Raw genomic sequence first — 26,091 nt, 5'->3', positions numbered from 1 at the left:
CCTTTTTGGTGGCTGACTGGTTAATATTCCGTTGTTACAAGCATACAAGCGGCATGTTATGTATGTCTACTACGGAAGGTCCGAGACACATCACCAATTGCAATATCAAGTCATTCCTCCCAATGGACTCAGCAAGGACCAAAAGATCTTCAAGTCTCCCCGCGCGGGCCATTATAACCAGCTATCAGACGACTGTCAAGCGCAACGGCCCGCAAGGCTACAAGGAGGCCACGGAGGATTTCGAGATGGAAAAACGCACACCCTAACGGGCCATGTATTTTGAGAATATGAGAATAATATTCTATAATCCCCGAATCGCTGTCAAGCGACGTTTCACGAAACGAACGGCACGGAGAATTCGATGTGCTTTCCCTGCACACGCCGTCACGTTTCTTACTGTCAGTGAGTTTTACTCGTTTCGAGCGTTTCGTTGTTTCATCCTTGCTAACGAAACGCAGCCGCCCGCGGGAGATTTGACCACCGAAGCAATCAACCTTGTTGATCGAATCGAGCGAAACGGGTGGAACGAATTGGCTCGCCGCGATGACGCTTCTCTTTCGCGCAATATCCGTACTCACTTGCTCTGTTAGTTCTCTCAATCACCACCTACCTGGCACCTAAGGATCTGAGAATTCTCGTTTTAATTTCCTTACACGAGCATAATTACTTTCACGACTTGAGCGAGCGCTGCTGAACGTCTGCTTCTCCCGTCCAAAAATACTTCACCGTCACTCTCACTCCATCATCTCCTACTCTCCACGACTACATTCTAATTCCATGGGACAAACGCCTTTACGTTGCGTTCTGGTTCGCCATCCTCCACTCCGTATGACGAGCATGGTTATAGCGTTCATCACCGCTTATGGTCAAATTCCATACGGGCAAATGTTGAGTTAATGCATGAGGTCAAAATCAAGGAACGTATCGTTCGTCATACCCTGGTATACAAGAGCTGGATGAATACAATGCACTCGGCATCAAACATATCCAAAGACGCTGAATGGTTTTTCTTGGACCCTGATGGGAATTAGATAATGACAAGAGCGGTAGATGTCTAGCTAGAGATTACTGTATGATAGTTTGAGAGGCCAGCTAGAAACAAGAACGGGCATGGCTTATGGCTCGATTTTAGACAATCAACCCAATCCTAGAACGAGGCGACATGGACGCTTCAGGCGTCACATAGGGCGGACATATATTAGATATCTTCTAATACTCCGTGCTTAGACACATCCAGCCCAGGTGATATGTACATCAACATGTGGCAATATGATACATAGGCAAGCCTCCATTCAGAAGTACATCATGGCCACGGTCTGCTATTTACCATCTCGCAGTAGTCCCACATAGAAGGTAACTAAACACTAATAGTAAGACCTTCAGAGAGGATGAACAGACTATGTACGTACTATTTGAAAGGCGGATTTGACCATTGGACTCATCACATTTGATCTGCCAATAGCATGTCGATATGATACGTCTGTGAACTTGGCTTGTTGAGCATATTATAACATCATCATCTGGACACCTATTGTCTACGAAATTTGTATTGAATCTGCTCTAGTTAAATATGTACTATACGTATCTGGATGAAGGCCATTTTTGAACATGTGTTCGCTTCGTAGATCGACTGTTTACTTGATATGGAATGTATGTAGAAAAGTATGCTTCCCCCCCCCCTTTTTTTTTCTCAGAGATAAGGATAGTTTTACCATGATCTTCTTTTTTCTTTTTTCTTTTTTCTCTTTCTTAGTTGACTGCTGAGTACAAGTTTGGTCTATTGTGTCTGCTTACAAGTTCTGGATTGTGTTGTAGTGAGGTCTACTCACCATTACCTACATAGTACGTACCGGCGTATAGAGAACTGAATGTACACTTTGTGCTCTCCACAAACACCAAATATCCGCTGAAAAGCCCCTTGCTACACGTATTTAATGACAGACCCATGTGTAACCCTTCATCAAACATGCTTCACTCTATGCTTTGGTTATATCATGTGACAGGTCCTGTATAATTCAAAAGAGTCCAGGAATCCTGGACTCGAAACCATACTGGAAGCGAGGGGCCAGTCATGTTTTGAATATTTATTCGTTACTATTTACATAGGTACATATAGTATAGACTTAAACAAGGGTACCTACACGTGTAGGTATGTACATGTCTTATGGAGGTGTATATTTAACGGCACCTGACTAGATAGTAGAAATCTTGTTTAATGCAAGGGCACTGGCGTATTAGATATTAGTATAATATTTTGAGACCTAGGTAGAGTGCTATGATATAGATAAATGTACATGCATATCTTGCTCAACAATAATAGTACATGCCCAACTGAAGAGAAATTTCTTTCTTACATGCTTTGCTTCTGATAGAAGCGCGCCGAAACAGTCGAAGAGAAACGAATATGTGAGGGGGAAAAAAAGTGATGCGTATCAATTGCTGTGCCTGCATCCATATCCGATCCATTTTCATACCCATGTCAAGATCGTATCCGCCGCTTTTCTGTTTCCCATTTCCATATCCAGCATATCAGGTGGATGCTACCCACACCGGTTGACATTTGGGTCTCTCCTTTTCTTTTCCTCAACGCTCATATCATATAACAGTCCTCCTCCTTTTGAACATTAAAGTTCCAGAAAGTACAAGAGGAAAGAAAAAGGAAAGAAGAGAATACCACACATCTCGCTCGCGACAAAAGAAGGGCCAAAAAAAAAAAAAAAAAAAAAAAAGGAAAAAAGAAAAAGTACAAGTCAAAATTTGGTACATGGCTTTTTGATTTGGTTCCGTATTATATTGTGGTGACCTGACTGACTGGTTGAACAGGATCGAAGAACTGATTGATCGCAGAGATGATCTCCTTCACTGAGTTCTTGCCCGTGGCCAAACCGTTGACGCACAGCCCGAATCTCTGATTGACAAGAGCGTTCAGAAGATTCGCAGCAACAGGACCCGATAGAATCCCATCGTGAGGATGCTGCTGATGGAGAAGTTGAGTTGAATACGGCAGCGCCCAAGAAGCAACGCAATGTTGCTCCGGTACGCCCAAACTCATCTCAAGCTGTGACAGCATGCGTATACAGTTATTGAAAATCAGTCGAAGCTGCGAGTTTCGGTCCGCTGAGGGAATGTGAGACGTGGCTGCAAATGCGGCTGCAAAACCTGTGAACGTCGGTGACGACTGAGGATGTTGTTCCGGAGTCGTGATGGCCATTAACTCGTGAAGGAGATATGATAAGATGATGTGATAGCTCCCGACCAAGCAGGTGTAGCAGTTGATCGTGGCTAGTATTAAAGATACTTGTACATCCTCGAACTGACTTCCTTGCCAAGGCGATTGAGTAGGCGAGGATGATACATGAGCTGCAGTGACGGGGCCGATCTGAGGAGGAAGGGAAGCATCTCCTCCTTGAACCAATGCTGGTTCAACTGTCGAAGTTGTTACTTGGACGTGCGAAGGGCGTCTCGATTGGTTTGGCGTTGGCATCTGAGAGACGAACGCCATCGACACGGGAATAGATGCAAAATCTCTGTGAATAAAAACTTTCACGACGTCGAGGAACTGTTGGGAATATCGCATCACGTTTTGTGACGCAGACTCGAGGTTATTCAGCGCGACGTTTGCATCCATGTTGCCCAGCATAGCAAGCTCTTGGGAAACTAGACCCTGGCAGTCCAGTAGATGCATGTTGACGTCTAGCAGCCTTCGCAGGTTTTCTTGGTCCCACCATTGTTTTCTATCGTCCAAGCACGGGAATGCTGCAGTGATCGTAATGGTTAACCCTCTATGAAAGCGCTCCTGAGTCATGACGGAAATCTAACTTACGGTCATCATATTCAAAGCTCTCCGACCCCCTAGAATCACTCACGGGAGTCCAATTCTGATGCTGCGGTACCATAAACGACGTTGTCTCTAGTGACAGCTGGTGCTCACGCTCGCTCTCCATCGAGGGAGGTGTCACCAAACCTGAGAAGATGGGAGCCGGGTACTCCTCAAACCCGCTGCTGGCTGGATAGCATTCTTCTGGAGGCACAATCTCCGAAACAAACTTGGGCACACCCATCATATTAAATCCTTCAGTTACTGCATCGCCGTAGAAGCCGGCAGCGGTAGTATCAAGGGGAGACTGTTCGGAAACATCCAGTCCCGGTGACTTCCCATTGTCACCTTGCGGGTAGCGTTTTCCTGCTGCTGCTGTCTTGTCGAGTTTTGTGATCGGACCGACTCTGTCTTTTGACTTCTTCTTGCTGATCGGACGGTCCATCGAGCTGATCGTACAGTTCATGCGTGCTTTGCGGCAGCGCTTGCATGGCATGAGAGACGGCCTCCAGATGTCTCTCTCGCATCGAAGCTTCTGCATCCTGCAGCGGTCGCAAGCGAATCGGCGGGGCTGCTGAATCACTTCAGGGTGATGGAGATGGCGGTGGTGACTTGCCTCCAAAGGAGTGATGTGACTTGGGGCCATCATGGTGGTCATTTCAAATGGTTGTCGGTCTTTGTTTATCTCTTCTCGAAAGGATGCAACGGCAATAAAGGAGCAAAAGAACTTGAAGTGTGATAAATGATTATCGTGAGAGATACAAATGAATGTTGTTGTTTTTTTTTTCCTCGTCCTTATACTTCGTTGTGGCGCTTGATTTCGCCAGTGCCTTGCTGCTGTTGCCCTTTAGAAAGGAAAGTGGCTCTACAGCTGTGGCAGAGTGAGCAGGCTATTTAAATAAACGAGAGAACCTCATAGAAGGGCCGTGAGCAAACGAATGGCGTTCCTCCAGGAGGGGGGAATTAGAAAAAATCCCTGGGGGTGGCGTTGCGTGCCGTTCCGCGCTCTGGCTAGTTTTCTCCAAATCTGTCAAATCCCAATATTGAGCTTCCATGATCTTCGCCCGATTTAGATGGGGTTGGGCGTTTTGATCTAAGCTGAGCCTTCGCCAATGACAGCTTCTATTGGGGCTGACTGAACAGGGCCTCATTGCATTTCTTCTGACAGGGAAGCTTTTAGTCTCAACTCTTCAGGTTTGGTCTCCCACAGCCCTGTTACATGGAGAAACTATTAATCTCAATCGCACTTGAGACGCAGGAGAAGTCCTAGCCTTGAAATCTCAATACCATACAGGGTATCCGCTTTTGGTTGCACACTCATGCAGCGTGGCTTGGGCGACATTGGCGTTACCAACACCGCTGTTGGACTTTCCTAATTGCTCGCTTGCTCGGGCTGTCCCTCATAATGTATCTTACTTACCGTTTCCCGGATAAGGTCACCACTCTAAACTTGATCAAAAGGCCGTTTCCGACCCTATCAAGCCAATTAAGAAGCAGCGCGAGAGCCGAATGAACATGTCTACGCCAGCCACCTTCCAACCGCTTGGGATACAAGCTTGGTACTATGTGCAAATGAAGCAAATCCGCCGTGGTGTTCTTTTAACAAGCATCCATGGACTGTGCTCCTGCTGCTTCTATTTCCCCCTGGCCCACTTCGCTTTTGTTCTCATGTTTGACGAGTCAACTAGGTGTGCATTGACCAGCCCAGGCAGCTGGTTACCTGTCGGCACCCGCATTAGCTCACTGTGTCCAGCGTCATCTGCGGGAGTGCTCGTTGCTTGGTTGATGTTGGTTGCTTCATCTTTCTTGGCTTGATCAGTACGGATCTGCAATCTGCAACGAGTCTATTTATTCGATTGGCAATAGTTCCCACTTTAAAGAACCGGAACGAGTAAAATTTAGACGAATTACTCCGTACACTAAGATATCACGCTAGTATATGAGGCAAAAAGCGTCAGAATTTTATTTTAACATCCATCTCTACGATAGTGCAGGCACCGAGTCAAGAGTAAATTAAGAGGAAGGAGAACTGGTAGGACGAGTCCTTGGAGAAATGTGATTGTTGTGCAACCTCCATGGGACCGGACAAACCATCTAACATGGGCGTCTTTATTAATCGTGATTGATAGTAAAGTCCAGAGAAATTCATTGGCACAAGCTCAAATCAGCGGTGTCGAAACTGTCAAATGAGCTTTGGGCATGACTATGTGAAGATGCAGTCCCCCAAGCTACTGGTCTGCAAAAAGCATGTTGATGGGACTAGCTAGTGCCCACAGGTGCCTGCCATTTCATTCACAGTGGGTCCGTGGCGAAGAAGGGGGCGGGGATGACTAAGGAGAAAAGAAAAGGAAAACATTTGCCGAACGACTTGGTCCTAAATGAGATGGTTGTGTCACTTGCTAGCAGCGCCACGTTCTTTGCAGTGTAATTGTGCGATTGAAGCTACAACTCTAACGAGGGAAAAGTTTATTAGGATTCTGACAGGTGCACTGCCCACGTAAAGACGGTCAACCAGCTAGCAAGCTGGGCAAAGGGAGTGGGGGTCTGAGACAATGGATATATGTGATAGATAGACTTCACGCCACTGGAAGATTAGCACGTAGCTTACTAAATACATACTAAGGAAGAGAACTCGTATTCATTCCGCAAACAAAACATAATACGAGAACTTCGGACTTTGTACGGAGAAGAAATGCCTAACTCGAAAGGTAAATTAATGGGATAAAATGTAGGTAACATACCCACGCAGATTGGATCGTGCACATTGATGAGCTGTGAGAGGAAGAAGACATAAGCAAAAACCCAAGCCTGACGAATCTCGGGAAAGCCGCGCGCTAGCGGGAAGCGGGGATGCGGATCGACGGGATGTGGAGAAGAAGTCTGGCCAATCAGCGGCACGAAGTTGATTGCCTTCGATGTATGGAGAACGGAGTATGGGAATATGTGAGATGCGAATAGTAGCACGAATCTACCTATGTATGTAACTTCTGTTATTCCCAAAGTATGAGTAAACAGCAGTTTTTCCAAGCAAGCAACCGGGACAACAAGCTCGAGACTCGAGGCTCGAGCAGTCACCCGCCACAGCAACCGTTTTAAGCTAGCTTACTGCAGGGACTGATAGTAGCGATACTACCCTACTCCGTACGTACTGTCCTTCTATTTCTCTCCTTTTCCTCGTTTGTTTTTTTTTTTTTTTTTTTTTTTTTTTTTTTTTTTTGGTTTTCATCTACGGAGTATGCTTACTTTCCTGCGCCCACATTAGCACCCATCACACGGCACCCGTTGCAGTTTATATGGCCAATCAACAGGCAGCAATTATTTGATGTAAGTTGTATCCTGCCAAATCCAACTTTGTATCTACTAACTGACAGTCGGTGTGTCCGTGCTGCTGAGCGCGGGATGAACCCAAAAAATTGGGACGTGTCTTCCCTACCACAGCCACACTAGTCCACACGTAGTTAATTAGTTTTTTCAAAAAAAGTAAAACCCATGCGTATGCAGAGCTAGACGAAATAAAATCATGTCTTTTTTCTCTGCTCTGCTATTTTCTCTCCTTTTTTTTTTTGGAAAAAGTAAGCAAGAAAGAAAACGAATTTCAAGCCCACTACTTCATACGTACTGCAGTGCTGCTGCCAGTTCTGCATAGTCTGGGACCAGTACGAAATGGAATGCATTGCATTCTTTCAATCAATGCCTGAGCCTCCGATTGGTTGTAGCCCAATCGGGAAGTTAGTCAGGTCACGGTCCCTGGCTAGGCCTAGCATGGGTCCAGCCCTAGGTGAATCTATAAGCTGAACTGCTGACAGAAGGGCATATATCATCGACGAATTATATTACTTGACATTAAAACTTTCTATTTATATATTTGAGGCGATATGCATGCTAACGTATAAAATTTGGAAAAATATAGGGAAAAAGAAAACAGATTATGCTGTCTTTTTTATACCGAGATCTCCGTACGAGCTTCCTTGAAACTGGCTCGTTGGGTTGAGGACTAGAGCATGCCTTAACTTCGTCGTTAGTGGCTTGAAATTTAAGTATGGTTGTTAGACTATGTCTTAACTAGAATAGCTTCGATTCATTCTTCAGATTCCCAGATCTGGGCCTGAGGGTTATGCAAAGGTCGGTGAAGACTCGATAGTTCTGAGTCTATTCCTACTTTACTTGACTAGTGCTATCTTGCTAGTACTATCTACGGAGTACCCCGTACTCTGTCTATATTCTAGAGATATTTTAGATATTTTCGGAGTAATATCGACGGACGTAACTCGCCTGAGATCTTATAATCTTCACATGCCGTGCCACCAAGATCTCTGAAAAACAAGATTTGAAACAAGATTCGCACCAGGAAGTGCTGTGGGTCTTATCTTTTCTTGCTTAAATCTGGTACATGCTCGATTCCTGGTGTACAGAGTTCAAACCTATTCCGGTCCCTTATACTATTGCAATCTGATATGTCTGATTGGAATCAAGAAAGGTGAATATCTGACTATTTTCTAGGCATCCTTCATGGATCTGCTTTGATTAGTGAACAGAATGTGTCATTCACCGTCGTATAGTCGATGATAGGCCAGGGTGCTATTTGTCAAATCCTCGGAGAAAATAAAAGAGAACGACATCATTTGGATTCGACACTAGGAAAATCTTTCCTTCTTGAACCTCGGCGTTTTTTTAAGAAAACCATGCATTTTACACTTTTATGGCAGGGAAAATATGTCAATTTTCCTTTCGACTGTGGCGTTCTTCCTCCTATCTTAATCAACTTGTTATAGGCGTGCCTGCACATGTCTAGACTAAGTTATGCACTTAAACGATTGTCGCAGTTACCGCGCCTCTTATTCTTCTTCTCTCCTTTCTGATCGCCTGATACGGTTTTAAGAATTAAAGTTAGCTTCACCGCATTCCGCATTGATTGTAGGAAAAATTATGTGACGATGAGGGTCTAAATCGATGTACATGACGTATTAAAATAGCCTAATATAAGTTAACTATGTGCTAATCTATTTAGCCATTGGATATTATCCAAGAGAATAGCCGCTAGCCGATCTGCGACGTGACATGGATCTACTCAAGACAGGGAAGAGACATCGCCAGAAATCTTTATGACATTGTCGACGTGTTTAATTCTTGAAGCAACAAGAGCATGAACGCTGCTGTCAATATATAGGTTGATAGATGTACGGAGTCGACATTGACGCAGAAAGTTGGAGCAAAACTCGTCTTGCACAGGGTAGTGGATCGCTTGATTTGGATAATGACTATATGCAATTGTTATGCAAGTCAAGTAAGACATGTCAAGTGTAGCACTGGGGGTGAAAATATTTACCCCTTTTTCTTGTTTATCTTTTTTATTTATTTTTCTCTTACTTGCTCGGTTGGATCAGAACGAAAAGAATAATGTAGCAAGGTAACAACTGAACATGGGTTGTTCGTGTTGTGATATCATGCAACCAGACACGTCAATCTCCCATGCGTGAATGCATGCTACATACGCACATAAATCTTTTTTTTTTCATGCAATGTATCGAATTATTTTGCAAGGTTGTTAGGAGCTTCAATCACCTGCACCTGTTTGTTTGACAGCTGCGCTCACGCTGGTCATGTTGTCTACGACATGGATTCCCTTGCTCGCTTTGCTGAACTCTGTGTGCCTAATACTCTATCTCTACAGAGTGTCAAGTTTCACTTTCATTTAATTAGCGCTACGCTTGTCTCGGAAGATTATCGTTAAACAAGATCTTGGTCAATGCGAATCCGAGTCCGTGCAATACACTTGCAGAAGCGGGTTTGAATACATTACAACTACTATTAACTAGTATCGGTAGAAACATGGCATATATCAAAATTGGTTAAATCTACTATTCATTTAAAAGTACACTACCTATGTACATACTAAGCAACTAAGGTACAGACGACCTCGGGACTGCCTATTGTGCCACACGAGCAAGAAACATGTGCTCAGTCGGAACCATTTTTGTGTAATGGCTTTTCTTGCTTTATTTTGTTTGACAGCACTAGATGTTCTGTAATAGGCAATAGGATTTGAGAATAAACCAGCCCTGAAAAAATCTTCAATGTGGCTGGACCGTATTGAGTAGTCCACCGCTTCTTTTCGACCAATCAACTCTTATATCGGCATACGAATGAAAAGAAAGAAAACAAAGGGATGGGTGCTCATTACAATATTTGCTAGTCTGTTTGGCCTACAATGGATAATCCTAAAGACTTTGTATCTGTGCAAAATTGTGTACTTTCCTAAACCGGTTAATAGAATATCAAAGCAGTGAATGAGCTAAGGGTCTACATAGGGCTTTTTGTAGTAGGTTGAAGAAGAGCAAAGAAAATACAAGTTTCGCGTAAGTAATACATAAATACCTGGCCTTTGTGTGCATATTGATCGTGTCTACCTGCCCATATAACCCCCATGTCTACGTACGTATGTCAGTTGTTAATCTACTATTTTCCTGCATAATACTCTGTAAGCTGTATGTTGTACTATTGCAACACGGCTCAAGGCCACGATGGTCACACACGGTGGTACAGATGACCACGGGTTTCCAAAGAATCCAATAAGTCCATGTGGACGCATAGCACGAACCCTTGGGAAATGCGATTGTATGTACGTAAGTAGGCATGCATCTCCGAATGTAGCCAAGAGCTCGCTTATAAGAAAATCTATAAAGTGTATTTTCTCAATGGGTTACAGGTCGTGTTACTCTCTAGCTTTGTAGGTCTACCAAGGAAGATTCCATTTGTTGTTGGTTGCTAACTTGCTGATTACTTGGTTAGGTAGCCGCCTTTGATTTTTAGAACAGTGACATGGCGCGACATGTTCTGTTCACGGCTCTTGCTTACAGAGTAGATAGATGTTGATCTGGCTGCTACTCTTGGCGTATGAATCCGAGATTTTCCTCTTTAGTGAGCTGATTTTGTTATTATCAACAGAACACTTTCCGTGTTCATTCTATGACGATTACTTGCCCATGTTCAAGAGTAACTTACTAAGATCTCGGTCTCACAATACAACAAAATTTCAGATCAACATCTCATAAGTACATCTATGATCATCACATTACAGGAGGGCATAGATGGTCATCGACCTCAGACCCAACCTTGAAACGGAGCTTTCATACTTCTGAATCATCTAGCCTGTTTGGGTTTGTGTCCGAATCGATGCCATATTATCAAAGTTTGGAGACTCAAGAGTTGAGGCTTTAAACCATCAGTGGTCTATTGAACTCTGATTGTAACACACATGCACCCTATCTTATTAAATACTAGGAGTCTATGTGACCTGAGTAAACTAATAGAGTTCAGCTAACACCTGCCCATATTTTGAGACATCGGCCTTCCATGCTGTCAAGAAGCAAGAAGTAGGCTGTGTTACCTTTCGTGATTTGCTAAGGGAATTGGATGGCTTTTGTTCTTATTTCCTTACTCAGGTTGCTCTGTACCGACCCAACTTATACATGACAGCTTATTATGAGCCACTAATTTGTGACTTAATTGTTTCAGCCCATTTATATGATTTCTAGATATAACTGGAATGCGTGGATCTGATTGGTCACAGTAGAAAATGAAAGCTTTTGGCAGAATCATTACCGCCTTTTCGCATATCCCACATTTACGTAGCTGCATTCGTTCCTCGCGTTGAACTCGAGTGAAAGGCTTCAAAAATTTGGTTCTACGAGTATCCCCGAGCCAATTGGCACTATGGATGATTGCCGGCCGTAGAACCTTATTTGCGGATATCAATTGAATCTTCGAAGTCGCAGGTAAGCATCTTGCAGGCATTTCAACAGCAAACATCCAAGGTGCTAACCACATGTTAATATGTAGCGCCTAGTGATTGTAACAAAGCTGAAGAGCAACGAATACAAACCGCTTTCAACGCAGAGATGGCGACAGGCTTCAATTTCAGCCCTCGCATGCATCAATTGAAGGGTATCACGTCCTCGACGCGAACGGTTCGTCTGCAACAAACGTATGGGGTCGCACCATGCCTCAGCAGAAGATTCGCGTCGACAAGCTCAGAACCACTCGTCAAGCCTACAAAGAAGAAGAACAAGCCATTAAACAAATATGTCTTCCGCAGTTCGCTAGCTTTGGTTCTCCTGGGTGGATATTTTTACCTCACAGATACTCGATCCAGCGCTCACAGATACGTCGCTGTCCCGCTTGTACGTTGGCTGTATCCGGACGCGGAGGATGCTCATCACACTGGTGTTATCGCGCTCAAGGAGCTTTATAAACTGGGCTTGCATCCGCGAGAGCGCAGTTCTCCGGATGAAGATGGGAAATTAGCCACAGAGGTAAAAATGAAACTTTTTATTTTTTTTTCGCACCATCTACGCTCATATCTGACATGAGATACCCACGAATAGGTCTTTGGATACACGCTCTCCAACCCCATTGGGATCTCGGGTGGGTTGGACAAGCATGCAGATATTCCTGACCCGCTGTTTGCGCTGGGACCTGCGGTTGTAGAAGTCGGTGGAACTACTCCTTTGCCTCAGGACGGAAACCCCAAGCCTCGAGTATTTAGAATTGTCTCGCAATCAGGAATGATCAATCGTTATGGTCTGAATTCAAAGGGTGCCGACCACATGGCTGAGGTCTTGAGACAACGAGTTCGTGCGTTTGCCTCTGCGAACGGCTTTGGGTATCATGAAGCCGCCGAAGAGCGTGTGCTGAATGGCGAAGCTGGTGTGCCGCCGGGGAGTTTGACTGAGGGAAAACTGCTTGCGGTTCAAGTCGCGAAAAATAAAGTTACGCCCGAGACGGACATTGCTGCTGTCACGAATGACTATGTGTATTGTGTCGATCGACTCGCCCCGTACGCAGATATCATGGTAGTGAATGTGTCAAGTCCCAATACACCGGGTTTGCGAGGTCTTCAAGCAGCGGGCCCATTGACAGAAATTCTCAAAGGCGTGGTGGGAGCTGCCAAGCGAATTGACCGCAAGACAAAGCCATTTGTTATGGTCAAAGTGAGCCCCGACGAAGATTCCGAAGAACAAGTTGACGGTATCTGCCACGCTGTCCGCGAGTCTGGCGTGGATGGTGTCATTGTCGGCAACACAACAAACAGACGGCCCAGACCGCTACCCAAGGGATTTGTGCTTCCACAAAAGGAAGAGCAGACGCTGACTGAGACTGGAGGCTACTCTGGTCCACAGCTCTTCGAGCGTACTGTGGCATTAGTATCTCGCTACAAGGAGAAACTGGGTAATGGCGAGTCACCCAAAACTATCTTTGCATCAGGTGGCATCACCAATGGAAAGCAGGCTCAAGCTGTTCTCGACGCCGGTGCGTCTGTCGCCATGATGTACACGGCTATCACGTATGGCGGAACAGGCACCGTCACGCGAGTGAAAAACGAACTTCGAGAGGAAAGGAATATATAGACGTGAGTTCATGCATCTAGATGTAAATTGAGTGTTTATGTATTCTATTCATTATTAGATATTATGTTTTCATCAGTCGTGTAGCCTGTTCTCCATCCATCTTTTTTTATTCCCCCCCTCCTCGAGCAGCAACATAATTGTTGCGTCAAGGCTCAGCGGTGAAGAATTGCCTGCTACGAGAGAGTCTCCTCGACTTCTCTGACAACCTTCCTAACGCCTTCGACCTGGTGAGCAAAACGGCCCAAGAACATGCCGTCGACAGCTTTGCCCAGTCCACCCTGACTCCAAAGACCAGGGCCGGCACTACCGCCATATAACACCCTGACATCGCCATCCCGCTTCCCAATCACCGCACGTATACCATCTACGACGGCCGAAACATGGTCGACGCCTGCAGGCTGCGGCTTCCCGATAGCCCAGACAGGCTCATAGGCAAAGATCACAGGAGCATGAGCCGGAAGGGCCTTCAGGACAGCCTGAACCTGCGCCTCACATTCGCCAACCGCGCGGCCCACGGCCTCAGACGCAACCGGACCAGGAGCACTCAACTCGCCAATACATACGAGCGGAATCAGGCCTTGCTTGGAGGCAGCCGCCGCCTTTTTGCCCGTGACTTCATCCGTCTCCCCAAAGATGGCGCGTCGCTCCGCATGTCCCAACTCAACAATCGAAGCGCCAATTTCCCGCAGAGCCAAGGGCGATACCTCGCCAGTATAAGCGCCTAGATCTTCCCAAAAGGCGTCCTGAGCACCCAGCAAAAACGGCGGCGGCAGTTTCTTTTCTGCAAGATGATGATCATCATCATCATCGTCGCCCTTAGGCAACTTCGACTCCCATTCGCGAATGATTTCCGCAGATGGATACACCGTCAAGAAATCAGGGATCAGCGCTAGGAGCAGTTTGGAGCGGTTCTTGGCGAGAACAATCTCATTCTTGGGGTCGAGCAGGTCTCGGAGATACTGCAATGTGCGGGATGGGGTAAAGTACATTTTCAGAGAGATAATCAAAAGCTTCTGCGGCAGAACCGGGTATGAGACTGTGTCTGCCATTTTCCTCCTTTTTCTTTTGATTGGTACAAAGGGCCGTCTGAGAGCTGGTGTATCAAAAATCCTAGTATAAACGGTCGGAAAAGTACCAGCAATGATGTCATGTATCTAGGTAATTAGACCGAGGGAAACAAAGGAATGTCACCAATTGAGAAACAAACGAGGATATGTGATATTAAATGATATTAATTAATTGATTTGTTATAAAAAACCCGCGGGCAGACAGATGGCGGGGTTACTCCATGTACTCCTCCGTGGGGACAGCCTAGAATTTCAGGCCCGCTTTTTCAGGGCGGGAGACAATCGACCCCGTTTCTGTCGGTCGTCGTGCTATATTCTAGCTGTTAAGCTATTTGTATGGATGTGGTGGCAGAAGAATCCCTATCCAGAGTGTCTTGTTTGTATAGAATTTTGACTCCGAATAAAGGTGGAAGTATCGAATAACAAGCGCATATACTCAGGCCCGGAAAAGCCTATCTGGGCGTAGTCTAGAGAGTATTTAAATTTCGTGCCTTGGATTACGGGCACATATGTATGTAGACATGCCACATTCATAATTTCATTCTATTATTTAAATAATTAATATCTATTGTATTATAAACACACTTTTTACAATTCGCACTGATATATTTAAAATAACCCATATCCTCCTTTCACGCTCATTTGCTGGATCTATGAAAGCGCCCAGGCCTGGTTTGCGGTGATACCGTCAGGTGACACGAAATACCACCCGGAAGATCCACATTGGGAAATGCCGCAATGGCGTCACTTTGCATGGTACAATACAATACAATCACAGATATAGAAAAAGCCAGCCAGTCAGTATATTTGCTCCCATCATGCAACAGCAAATATCACATGCATTGACGGGTTCTCACGGACTGGATCCGGCAGATCCTGCTAAGGGAGCAGGGATGGAGGCGAATTTTCATTGGTATAATGACTGGTAATATGCTCACTTCCTGGCTCACGGGCTTAAGAAGCTCAGTATAAGAGCTGGACAAAAACAGGCTGTGGAGCATCCCACGCAACTAACGATGCTTTATGACGCCAGCAGACGCCAGAATCCGGCGCCCTGTACACCGCTCGAGTCAGAGTTGTGAATCAGTGACATGGACAGGGATACGGAGATACTACTACTTACTTCTACGCTCGACATGCTACAACGAAGGAGTAGGACTCTCTCCAGGATCCCGGCAAGGTCAATTCCACTTTTTGATGGGTTTCTCCACGGCGAACTGGGCTGTGGAGTAGGGAAACGTATGGGGGAACACGGGGCGTTTCCACACCAAGACACGAGGGGGGAGGGGGCGCTGATGTGTACCTGTGCTAGGTAGCTCTCTCTATATATGTATATATATATATATAAGGTCTAGAGGGCCGCTACTTTTTTTTTCTTAGTTTCTTCTGTCACACACTCCAACAGGCAATAGCTTCACTTGCTTTGAATCCTTTACCTACAAGCAAACAAAATGGGTTCCGATCTCAAGCCTCTCCGCATCGTCATGGCCGGCGACGACGCCGGCGTGGACTACAAGCTCGCACTCAAGGAAGTCCTCGAGAAGAGTCCCCTCGTCGAGTCCGTAGTTGACGTGGGTGTGACCTCGACCGGCGACAAGACGGCGTACCCTCACCCAGCCGTGGAGGCGGCGCAGTTGATTGCGGAGGGCAAAGCGGACCGCGGGCTGTTCGTTTGCGGAACGGGGCTAGGCGTGGCCATTTCCGCCAACAAAGTGCCCGGCATTCGCGCCGTGACTGCCCACGACCCTTTCTCCGTCGAACGCTCCATCCTCAGCAACGACGCCCAGGTGCTCTGCTTCGGCCAGCGCGTGATTGGCATTGAGCTGGCCAAGAAGCTCGCCCTCGACTGGCTCACGTACCGCTTCGATCCACAGAGTAGCTCGGCGGCCAAGGTGCAGGCTATCAATGAATATGAGCGGAAGCTCAGCGCTTAGATTTATTGGAACTCGTCGACATTTCTCTTTTTCGTGTTTTCTCTTGGACATATACGACAAACAAAAAAAAGAAGGATATTAGCCTCTGTCGGCGGATTGGCTGGGAACATTCCGAATGGTTGCTTTGATGGTATTCTCTCTATTCGAACTTTGCCTCTCAACGACACCCTCCACCCTGCGCACGACACGCCTCGATCTTTTGTCTTGAATTGGAATGACACTTGATGTGCTTGATGATAGCGTATTATGCAAGGTTTGTTTAAAGGGGAGGGGGGATGGTTCTTAATTCTGGTACATTTTAGGCCCATCGTTCTGTATGTGCTGTGCCACGTACAAGACATTTCGTTTGTCTTTATTACATGATATCTTTAGGATAGATCTGAATGAACAGGCACTAGTAGTGCCTGGAGTTCGTCTAATATGAGTATATCCTTTGTACAGCATTGTTCTGCATACCTACTCTAGAACGGCTGATTCTTATTGGTCAGTTCTTGTATACTTGAGGCCAGCACTCAGCAGCGGTGTACACAGTCTGCGCTGTCAGCATTTAAACATACTCACTTTGACCAGCATCCGAGAATATTGCACCAACAAAATATTGTATAATTGTATATCTGGCATGTCAACATGAAACAGCGAGCAAACTCTGTGAGACAGACAGCTCATTAGTCAGACGCGGATGTCGAAACGTTCTGCGGGGATCCACGCCTTTCGATACTTTTGTTATGTGCGAACAAACAGGTCGCTATAGCTCAAAGACAGCCACGTCCACCATGCTGTGCTGAGCAGGCTTGTCTGGTATCCGTTTAGGATGATACGCTCTTTTCTCTTCGTTTGCTATTTGTTTGTTGTCGAAGCTCGCTGATTACACCACGCCCCCGCGAAGTTCCTCCCGATAATTAATCGACCAATCTGTACTGTAGCCCACGACAAGTCCTATCTACCAGCCACGCTACCAGTGGAAATACTTCATTCGCCATGTCGTTCGGTTTCAAGGAAAAGGGCAACCAGCTCTTCAAGGATGCCGACTATGCTGGTGCGGAGGAGATGTACTCTCAAGCGTGAGTCCACTTGACTTTCAAGTACAATCACGCATACAAAACATAAAATTGACGCGATAAACGAATAGCATCCAAATGAACCCCAAAGAACCCAGCTTCTTCACCAACCGCGCCGTCACGCGCCTCCGCCTCGAAAAATGGGCCGGCGCCGAACACGACTCCCGCATCGCCATCGATTTAAACGGGGGACCCAAAGCCACCGCCAGCCTCAAGGGCTCATATTACCTGTCGCAAGCCCTCCTAGAACTTCAACGGCCGCAAGAAGCCTACGACGTCGCCATTGATGCCTACAGATTGAGCCTCAGCGCGATGAACGCGCAAACAGAGAACCTCTCGAAGATTGTGCTGCGCTCCAAACAGCAAATCTGGGCCGCAAAGGAGACGGCAAGGCTTAGAGAGATGGATGATACGCTGGCTAGTGTTGAGGGGCTGATTGAGGCTGATTTGGAGCGGGAATTGGGCGATTTGAAGGCGCAGTTGGAGAAAGGGGAAATTGGGGAGATTGGGTTCAATGAGGATCAGAAGGCGCTACGCGCGGAGGCAGAGAAGAAAATTAGGCACGTCCGGGAAGCTTTTAAGAGTGCCTCGGATGCGAGGATTGAGGAGCGGGTGCGTTTTTTTTTTTTTTTCTTCTTTTTTTTTTGGCTTCTATGCGACACTCATGGTTGAGGTCTGACTGACTGGAGGATTGCAGGTCGTCCCCGACTATCTCATCGACAACATCACCTTCGAAGTCATGCACGACCCCGTCATGACCGTGTCAGGCCACAGCTTCGACCGCATTGGCATCACGAAATACCTCGAGCAGTCGCGCGTTGACCCGGTGACTCGCGCACCCATGACCGTTAAGGACCTGCGACCAAACTTTGCACTCAAGGCAGCATGTGAAGAATTCCTGACCAAGAACGGCTGGGCTGTTGACTATTGATTATTATTTTTCTTTCTCTTTCCGTTTTCGATTCTCTTATCTATACCGGAAGCATGTGAACTGGCGTTGGATTCCATACTATATTCGTATTTGTACATAGCGATTGTATTGACTGTTGACGGTTGAGAAGGTGTATTGATATCAAATGATCAAATGATCACAGAGTGCATGTGACCTGGACGGACACCTCAGGCTCTGGTTTTGGCGATGTGATGTATTTCATCCCAACCCGGCCTGAGAAAAAAACCACCCAAAAACCGTTGGGAACAGCAGCAGAGCCATCCTGATTGGCAGATCAGCTCCCTAGCCCCCACTCCAGTTGCCCGTCTGGGTATGGACAATACCATTGTATGGTCATGCTGCCTGCATTATTCTTCAGGCTAGCCGGATACGGCAATGTATAATGTAATTTATGGATTATTACGTCGTTTGCGAAGGGCCAAAATCCACTTGTGCTGCTTAAGTTTGGCTTCCCCCTCAATAAATAAAAGCCCACACTGTCCCCCGCGTGCTTCAGAGTTAGGCGTGTATACATACTTTCTCCGATTCGTCGTTTCCTCCAGGTCGGATCCGTATCGTCTTATTGAAGGTCGTTTCATTAGGTGAGTTGTCTTCTTTGCTGCTGTCCTGTCCTATGAATGGATGGGACGAATGAGATGAGATTAGATGGGATGAGTGAAATGAGATAAGCTTATTTTCGTCTAATTATGTGTCACTTATTATCTGATGTGGTGAAACACTGGCTAACGAATATGTTTATATTGTGTATGACAAACAGCTCCTCGTACTATCCTCGCTACGGATTATATTGATTGAAATATACGTGCTATATCCTCGTCGAGACTAATTACGGATATCAACACCATGGAGACAAGAGAGCAGAGATTCAAAAGGGCTTCTGCTGAGTCCCTAATGTTAAAGACCGAGCCAGACGACTTGCAAAAACTCAAGGTATGTTGACAACGAGAGGGAAACGGGTGTTCTTTGAAACCACTGTTTGGAATATTCTATTTACTTTTCCTCGCAGCTCTATGGCCTATACAAGCAAGGTTCTGGATTTGATTTTAGCAAAGCCCCAAAACCAAGCGCTTTTAGTCTTAATTTCAAGGTGAGATATTAAAAAATACCTCTTCTTTTCGCTATTCAGTCTTTCCGCCTGATCTGTCGTTGCTTATGTCTTTCTCACTCACAAATGATTTTAATTCCATGTATAGGATAAAATGAAATATAACGAATGGAAGAAATTCAGCCACCTCTCTGTCGAAGAAGCGCAACTCAATTATATCGATCTTGTCGAATCATTCAAGAATGAATATGGCTTTGAACCGCCAAAAGTAGAGAAAAAGAATGAGCCGGAGGCTGAAGGAAAAGAAGAAGCGAAGGAAAATGATGAGGAAGCGAAGAAGGAAGAAAGGGAAGACGTGTGGGAAGACGAAAATTAGTAGGGCCTGCAAGGCTCACCTCCCATTGAAGGATTTAGTATGCACGAGTGAGGTCGCCTTACAAGAAGTCAAGAGGAAAATAAGAACCTATGTGGTGCTTAATTTACAGGAGCAACATTGTCTATATATGAGCTTATTCACGGGAAGAGACATTGGTGTGGTGTTTCCTTGTTGTTTGTTGTAGCTTCCATCATGCAATAGAAAATTACGTCTCCCAGGTCTGACCTAACCAGTCCGGTTCTGCATGGCTTATCGTGGCACACCAAGGTACATCGTCGTCACCGTAGGCTGTCAAAGGTAAATCGTAAGGCATCCGGATTCCCACAACCGAACTATCATCCCTAAGAAGAGTTGAATCTGGCAGGTCTCTCTTGAAACAAGGTACCATAGTTGCTTGCTTAGCAACGTCTTTTCTGCGCGTTTCTCCAACAATTACTTCCGGCCACACAAGAACTCCAATTTCCCAACTGCAAATTCGTACTTCTCCTGCTGAATTGGGTGCAGCACCCCAAGCTTGCTTAGATAAGTTAGCAGAAGTTATCATAGCCCAGTCAATACAATCCATTGCTGTCTCGTCAGAGAACCGTATATAAGTCTTAATATGCGGTGCAGCACGACGACGTCCTGCCTCTTTCTTCGGCTGAGTCCGAAGTCCTTCGATGTTAGAAGAATCTAGGCAACCTGCTCTTGTGGTGAGATAATCTTTGTCTCCAGCCCATTGACACAAGTAAGGGCGCATATATTGAAGCTGCTTTTGTTGCGTGACGCTTTGTAACTTCATGTGAATCGATCCTCCTGATCCATACCCATCCAGGGATCTTCGAATTTCGTCAGGTGTGGGAAAGACTATAGAGTACCTCGGCTTCTTAGTCTTAGTTCTGTTAGAAACGTAAGATGAAGGACAAAGGCTATCGAAGAATACATCCTTTAGCCATTTGTCTGTTTGCCCCAAAGAGGCAATCGAGGAGACCTAAACAAATTAGCATTCGGAGAAGGCTTCTGCGGTGGATTGAATAAATACTTGTATAATAATATGGGAAAATTTTCCGTGAGAAACATTTCGCAGTGGAATCTGTCGTAGAGCGTCTTTCAAAGCAAGCCAACCCCATAGCGTTGACTTGGATGAATCCGCACGACTGAGTTTCTCTCTTGATGGCACGCTGGCTATCAAAGCAGCACGAACTGTTTTGAAGTCATGCTTCCGAAGTTGATCTACTAATACGCCCGTCTTTTTCCTACCGTAAAAATCGAGATAAGCCAATAAATCACGTTTGAATCTATCGCCGGTTCCGAATACTTCAACTTCTGCATCAAGGTCGTGTTGCGTCAGAGCTAGTGGGAGAAGTGGCGACCGCCAAACAGCCTGAGACATATTTGCCCAATCTCCAGCGAGAATATTAGCAGTGTGGATAACAACCCTGTATTATAGTTAGAGGACAAGCCATATCACGGGGCTGGGGGCCATACTGAGCAAGGTCATCATGCCGAAGAAGAATCATCATTTTTGAATGATGGGTACCGAAAGGCTCTGGCATATACGCAACAATAGGCTCAACATTTGGATAACGAGAACAAGCTTCCTGGATCTAGTTAGGCGCGACATTCATACTTGGAAATGACTTGTTAGCCGTACATCTATTCGTATCCGATTTGCAGAATCTTGTTTCCACGAGCCGTGGACTATTTTCACTTGTACAAGATCTCTCACATCCTGATCAAATTGACTCATGAGGAAGTCGATGTCAAAACAATAATTAAACTGCCAGCATTCCCGGATCATGGGATCCCCCAGGATGTCGTGTAACTGGACCGTGTCAACATTATTGCCTGAAGGAAGATCTCGGATATGTGTAAGCTGTATAGGTGATGGGATGACGTGGCGTTTTCGCTCAATCAATTCAGGCTGCTTTCCAATATCGACTGCATGGTCTTGCTTGACTCTAGAGGCAGCGTCTATGGACGGCTTTTTGTCCTGCTGTCGGGGAGAAAACGGCCTGGCGCGGGTAGTCAATGGCGGAGTGACGGACCTGCTCAAGGATGCAAGGGTGGTTCTGTTTGTTTCGGGGACATTATCCTCAACGTCTTCATTGTTCGAAAGCTTTCTTTTCTTCGCCGAATGGTACATGCTAGATGAGTTGTTTTGCAGATGTAAAGATGACGGACAAAACGATGTTGTGCTGCTTGACGCGGGAAGCAGCACTGTTGCGCCTTCCTTCCAGGCCATTGGCTGTCGGCGTCTGCAACCCTCCAGCAGCGCCGCCAACACCCTGCATCCAACGCTTCATCTAAGCCAATTGCATGCTCACTTTGCACGCCAGTCAGCCCCGTTTCGACCACTCACTAACCATGCGCTTGCACTGCCCTGCAAACATGAAACCATGGCGCTCGGCTGTGCGAGCCTTGTCGGCCGCAGCGTACTTATATGTGTCCCAAGCATCTGGGCGGTTGATTCGACTTTCAAGGTCAAATCTCTTTGATAAATACCATTGGGCGGTATAATTCTGTATTTTTCAACACATCGACCTATATTTGAAAAACGGGATGCCTAAGTTTTTGAAGATATTTAAGAAAAAGAAATCCAGGATTCCGGCGTCTTTGCCTGAAAAGACGGCTGAGCCAGTCAAGCCGATTGAGAATGTCAAAAAAGTCGAGGAATCTTCTCATTCGAAGGTACAGCCGGAACAGACGGCTGAAACAGTCAAGCCAGCCGAGAATATCGCGAATGTCAAGAAAGTCGAAGAACCTTCTAACTCGGAGGGAGGCACAGAACAGACGGGTGCCATTATCGAGAAATCCAAGAACGCTGCATTTCAAGAAGCATGGAAGCAGCATTGGAACGATCTCAGCGAGAACGAAAGAAAAGCATGGAGTTTTCAGGACGTTCGATCTTCATTACAGGTCCATCAGGCCATAGAGGACATCGACAAATTACACCGGGAACAATCCGTCGCCAGAAGAATTGCAGATCGGACGCTTTCATTTTTGCAAGTTGTCGAATCACTGATGGCCGGTGCGACAATTGGAATCCAAGCCTATCCCGAAGTCAGCTCCATAGTTTTTGGAGTGATACGACTTGTCATCGATGTTTGTAATGACTTTCTGAGAATTGGTGGCTCTAAGCTAACTCAAGGATAAGGCAGCAGTCAAGTATTTTGAATACTATGAAAAGCTGACGAAGATGATGGAGGATATTGCAGATCTGCTTAAAGCGCTGCGTGCTTTTGCTGAGATCAAGTCCAATGAACCACGACTACATGAGGTTGGATATCAAATCAGATACACTTGAATGAAACACTGACATTATTAGGTTCTGGTTTCAATGTATACAAATATACTCTCCTTCTGCAGACATGCGCGCCGAGCTTACCTTGATCAAGATAAGGGGAAAAGTGAGTGGTTCTTTTCTGGATACTTAATGAAATGTGCACTCATAGGAAGCAGATGCGAATGCTCTTGCTGTTTTTGCAAGAGTCCAGTGGGCTCCGTTCGAAGCGCAATTTGGCAAGATACAGTCTAATTTAAAACGCCAAACCGAAAATTTGAATATCGTTTCCAACGCGATAATTATAAAGTCAACTTCAGCACTTGAGGAGAACATGTTGAAAAGAGATTCATTAAACGCTCGTATGTTTCACTTTTACTATCAGAATGATGGACAAGCTCCTAAGAGATATCTACCGTACAGGAAAAGAAAGGCAAGAGTTCCTCGAATGGCTCTCCATGGACAACATTGTGCAAATCCATGATGTGATGAGCAATAAAAGATATAAGGACACTGGATCATGGCTCCTTGAAACAGAGGCTTTCAATAATTGGATTAAGAGCCGGTCTTCGAACATCTTTTGGTTATTCGGCCCTGGTTCGTTCCCATTTAGCTTATAGTTTCTTGCTGTTAAGCTAACATTATAGCTAAGCTGGAACTGGCAAATCCATACTTTCGTAAGTTACAAAGAGTTGGTTACGTTTATGTGCGAGATGCTAATAGCAGTAGCTCGGTGGTCATCAATCATTTAAGCCAACGCAGCAGGTTGACGAATGACACAGTCATATATACTTACTTCAAAGGGGAAGAGACAAACAGACAGTTGATGCCGGTGCAGATGATGTCCAATCTTGTGAAACAGCTATGTTGGGAACTCAAAGAACTTCCTGACTCAGTAATTAAGCTCTATCGCGAGTTCGCGACGAATGCACGACACTTTACGTTTGACGACCTCAGGTATTTGTTTCTCCAATGCAGTATGCTTTTTAGACGCGTGTTCGTTGTCCTTGATGGCTTAGATGAATGCGACGAGAAATTTCGAAAGCCGATTCTAAAGTTCTGTTGTGAAATCGATGATCAAGTCCATAATGTGAAAATATTTCTTGCGAGCCGAGAAGAAATTGATATATCAAGCAAAATTCGTCGTCTTGATGCGTTTTGGCTGGGCTCCAAAAACAACTCAGCACAAAAAGATATTGAAAGATTTGTTAAATACCGCGTGGCAACGGAGCTTGGGCATATCAATCCGAAACTTCGAGAAGAGGTCACAAAGACATTGATTGAGAACTCTAATGGAATGTATGCCTTGACTTCTCATTGCTTCAGAAGATTGTAACTGACATATCCAAGGTATTTATGGGTCGATCTCCAACTAAATGATCTACTACTAGTCGCCGAGCCCGATATTAGGACACAACTGAAAATGCTGCCAACTGATTTAGAAAATACGTATCTATCGATGTTTCGCAGAATGATCACTTCCTACCCACAAACGACGAAGTCTCTCATACAGATGTGTTTCCTTTGGGGACTTTACACAAAGGAAACTATCGACAATGAAACCCTTGTTGACGCAGTATCTCTGAAATACAAAATGGCTGGGGAAGACAAAAATCCCTACGACGGTTTCATGCTTAACAAATTAACCAATGGTCTTCTTCAACTCAACCGTTTTGGCATGGACGATGTCAGGCCTATTCACTTCTCTCTGAAAGAATTTGCAACGAATCCAAGAACAGAACATCCACCTGAATTACATGAGGTGCTTTTAAATAACGACGCAGCAAATGCCAAAATGGCTATCATGTGTCTGCAACATCTTCTCGCTGAGGTGGAACCATTGGACATGATTTGGGGCACGTGTCTTGGTTACTGTGGTCGACACTTTGACAGCCATATTCAAAGTATCACAACGGTACCGGAGGAGCTCTGGAATATGCTTGATTACATATTCATAAAAGAGCCGGCTAAAATGAAGCGAATTCTGAGTTTCAGATACCCTTCGCATGTCATTAATTTTCCCAATTGGACGTGCTTAGGGGATCCGGTTCTCGATCCCACAATGTTCATGCGATTAACCAGTCTTCATAAGATGCCATCCATCTGGTCTCGATATAAGGATGCCGATGAAACGAAGAGGGACTATTCAAAAGACTACATATATCTAGCCGCGGCCGTCGGTCTCGAAGAAATTCTCAGAAACATCATCGCGCAAGGCGTTAATGTAAATAAAGCAACACGTGATGGACTCACAGCTCTGCAATTGGCTTTGGATCTTGGATCTGAGGACCCTCGCGATAGTCTCTCCTGTGCGGAGATCCTCCTTGATGCTGGTGCAGACTGGAACTTTGTTAACAAAATGTCAAGCAAGATTTACACGAACTTGACAGACGCAGAAGACCATACTCCGTTGAATTATGCGATCTTCGCCGGACGCCATTTGGCAGTTCAGCTTGTCATCGGGCATAAAACATTCAATTTTGCGAATTACATGAAAACTATACCTAAAAAGAGACATGAAGAATACATCAAGTACCTGGTCGAGCAAGCTGGTGTGGACATTAACCAACGGGATGAATATGGTGATACTGCACTTACAGTAGCGAAAGAGGACGGACGCGAAGATTGTGTGAAGATCTTGGAGGATTTAGGGGCAGTGGAATGACCTGTCGATTCGATTGTATAGGAAGAGATATTTTCTTTTTGTGCTATATACCTCGCTAGGTAGGTAGGCAGCCCGAATCCTTATTACTACAGCCTACTGACGTATGCTTACTAGGCCTCTTGTTGGGAAGGTAATTGTATGTGATCAGCAATGCCAAACATATGTGTACATCTTGTACAATTTCGCTCTCATTTGACACTCAGACTTTCATTTCCGTACATATACACTTTGAAGAAATTTCCTATTTGGCAAGCCTTTGATAACTTCTGTGTGGATTTCATTAGGTAGTTATAGAAGCCATCCCGATATTGATGTGAAATATATACAGACGAACGAGCTCGAGTCAAGAACTCTTCAGGGGGATTATCTAACTCTGTAGTACCTAGGTAGCAGAAATTCTAGTCATATGTATTTGAATGGCAAGGGAAAAATTAGTTGATATCCAATGAAAGGGGTCGGTCACAGTGAGGCTGAGTAGCCAGAATGCTGCATCAAAACTTCAGCCTTG

General features: G+C 45.4%; 8 protein-coding genes across 8 annotated transcripts, besides 1 other annotated feature; 5 read left to right on the top strand and 3 right to left on the bottom strand.

Annotated features, from left to right (window-relative positions):
* Positions 1 to 32: part of a repeat region (Identified by RepeatMasker using a combination of RepBase library and repeat library created with RepeatScout) that runs on past the window's edge.
* Positions 33 to 2,788: 2,756 nt separating this feature from the next.
* On the bottom strand, positions 2,789 to 4,466 carry UA08_07564 (hypothetical protein; the record flags this gene model as incomplete). The annotated part of the gene is made up of 2 exons (XM_020262472.1): positions 2,789 to 3,814; positions 3,867 to 4,466. The coding sequence occupies 2 exons, from the start codon at positions 4,464 to 4,466 to the stop codon at positions 2,789 to 2,791; spliced, it is 1,626 nt and encodes a 541-aa protein (XP_020117407.1).
* A 7,249-nt stretch (positions 4,467 to 11,715) lies between these two features.
* Positions 11,716 to 13,224, top strand: UA08_07563 (hypothetical protein; the record flags this gene model as incomplete). Its single annotated transcript, XM_020262471.1, has 2 exons — positions 11,716 to 12,129; positions 12,202 to 13,224. The coding sequence occupies 2 exons, from the start codon at positions 11,716 to 11,718 to the stop codon at positions 13,222 to 13,224; spliced, it is 1,437 nt and encodes a 478-aa protein (XP_020117406.1).
* A 173-nt stretch (positions 13,225 to 13,397) lies between these two features.
* Positions 13,398 to 14,273, bottom strand: UA08_07562 (putative triosephosphate isomerase; the record flags this gene model as incomplete). The annotated part of the gene is made up of 1 exon (XM_020262469.1): positions 13,398 to 14,273. One exon carries the CDS (start codon positions 14,271 to 14,273, stop codon positions 13,398 to 13,400), a length of 876 nt encoding a protein of 291 aa, XP_020117405.1.
* A 1,469-nt stretch (positions 14,274 to 15,742) lies between these two features.
* Positions 15,743 to 16,225, top strand: UA08_07561 (putative ribose 5-phosphate isomerase; the record flags this gene model as incomplete). Its single annotated transcript, XM_020262468.1, has 1 exon — positions 15,743 to 16,225. One exon carries the CDS (start codon positions 15,743 to 15,745, stop codon positions 16,223 to 16,225), a length of 483 nt encoding a protein of 160 aa, XP_020117404.1.
* Positions 16,226 to 17,203: 978 nt separating this feature from the next.
* Positions 17,204 to 18,214, top strand: UA08_07560 (hypothetical protein; the record flags this gene model as incomplete). Its single annotated transcript, XM_020262467.1, has 3 exons — positions 17,204 to 17,286; positions 17,355 to 17,895; positions 17,981 to 18,214. 3 exons carry the CDS (start codon positions 17,204 to 17,206, stop codon positions 18,212 to 18,214), a joined length of 858 nt encoding a protein of 285 aa, XP_020117403.1.
* An 864-nt stretch (positions 18,215 to 19,078) lies between these two features.
* Positions 19,079 to 19,656, top strand: UA08_07559 (hypothetical protein; the record flags this gene model as incomplete). The annotated part of the gene is made up of 3 exons (XM_020262466.1): positions 19,079 to 19,165; positions 19,242 to 19,322; positions 19,429 to 19,656. The coding sequence occupies 3 exons, from the start codon at positions 19,079 to 19,081 to the stop codon at positions 19,654 to 19,656; spliced, it is 396 nt and encodes a 131-aa protein (XP_020117402.1).
* Positions 19,657 to 19,861: 205 nt separating this feature from the next.
* On the bottom strand, positions 19,862 to 21,880 carry UA08_07558 (hypothetical protein; the record flags this gene model as incomplete). The annotated part of the gene is made up of 4 exons (XM_020262465.1): positions 19,862 to 20,626; positions 20,678 to 21,074; positions 21,124 to 21,242; positions 21,365 to 21,880. The coding sequence occupies 4 exons, from the start codon at positions 21,878 to 21,880 to the stop codon at positions 19,862 to 19,864; spliced, it is 1,797 nt and encodes a 598-aa protein (XP_020117217.1).
* Positions 21,881 to 22,197: 317 nt separating this feature from the next.
* On the top strand, positions 22,198 to 25,583 carry UA08_07557 (hypothetical protein; the record flags this gene model as incomplete). The annotated part of the gene is made up of 8 exons (XM_020262464.1): positions 22,198 to 22,740; positions 22,787 to 22,890; positions 22,964 to 23,045; positions 23,091 to 23,280; positions 23,342 to 23,515; positions 23,566 to 23,595; positions 23,722 to 24,217; positions 24,269 to 25,583. 8 exons carry the CDS (start codon positions 22,198 to 22,200, stop codon positions 25,581 to 25,583), a joined length of 2,934 nt encoding a protein of 977 aa, XP_020117218.1.
* Between the last annotated feature and the right edge of the window lie 508 nt (positions 25,584 to 26,091).

Source organism: Talaromyces atroroseus (assembly GCF_001907595.1).
Source record: "Talaromyces atroroseus strain IBT 11181 chromosome Unknown scaffold_11, whole genome shotgun sequence".
NCBI lineage: Eukaryota > Fungi > Ascomycota > Eurotiomycetes > Eurotiales > Trichocomaceae > Talaromyces > Talaromyces atroroseus.
This window is presented reverse-complemented; position numbering and strand designations above follow the sequence as displayed.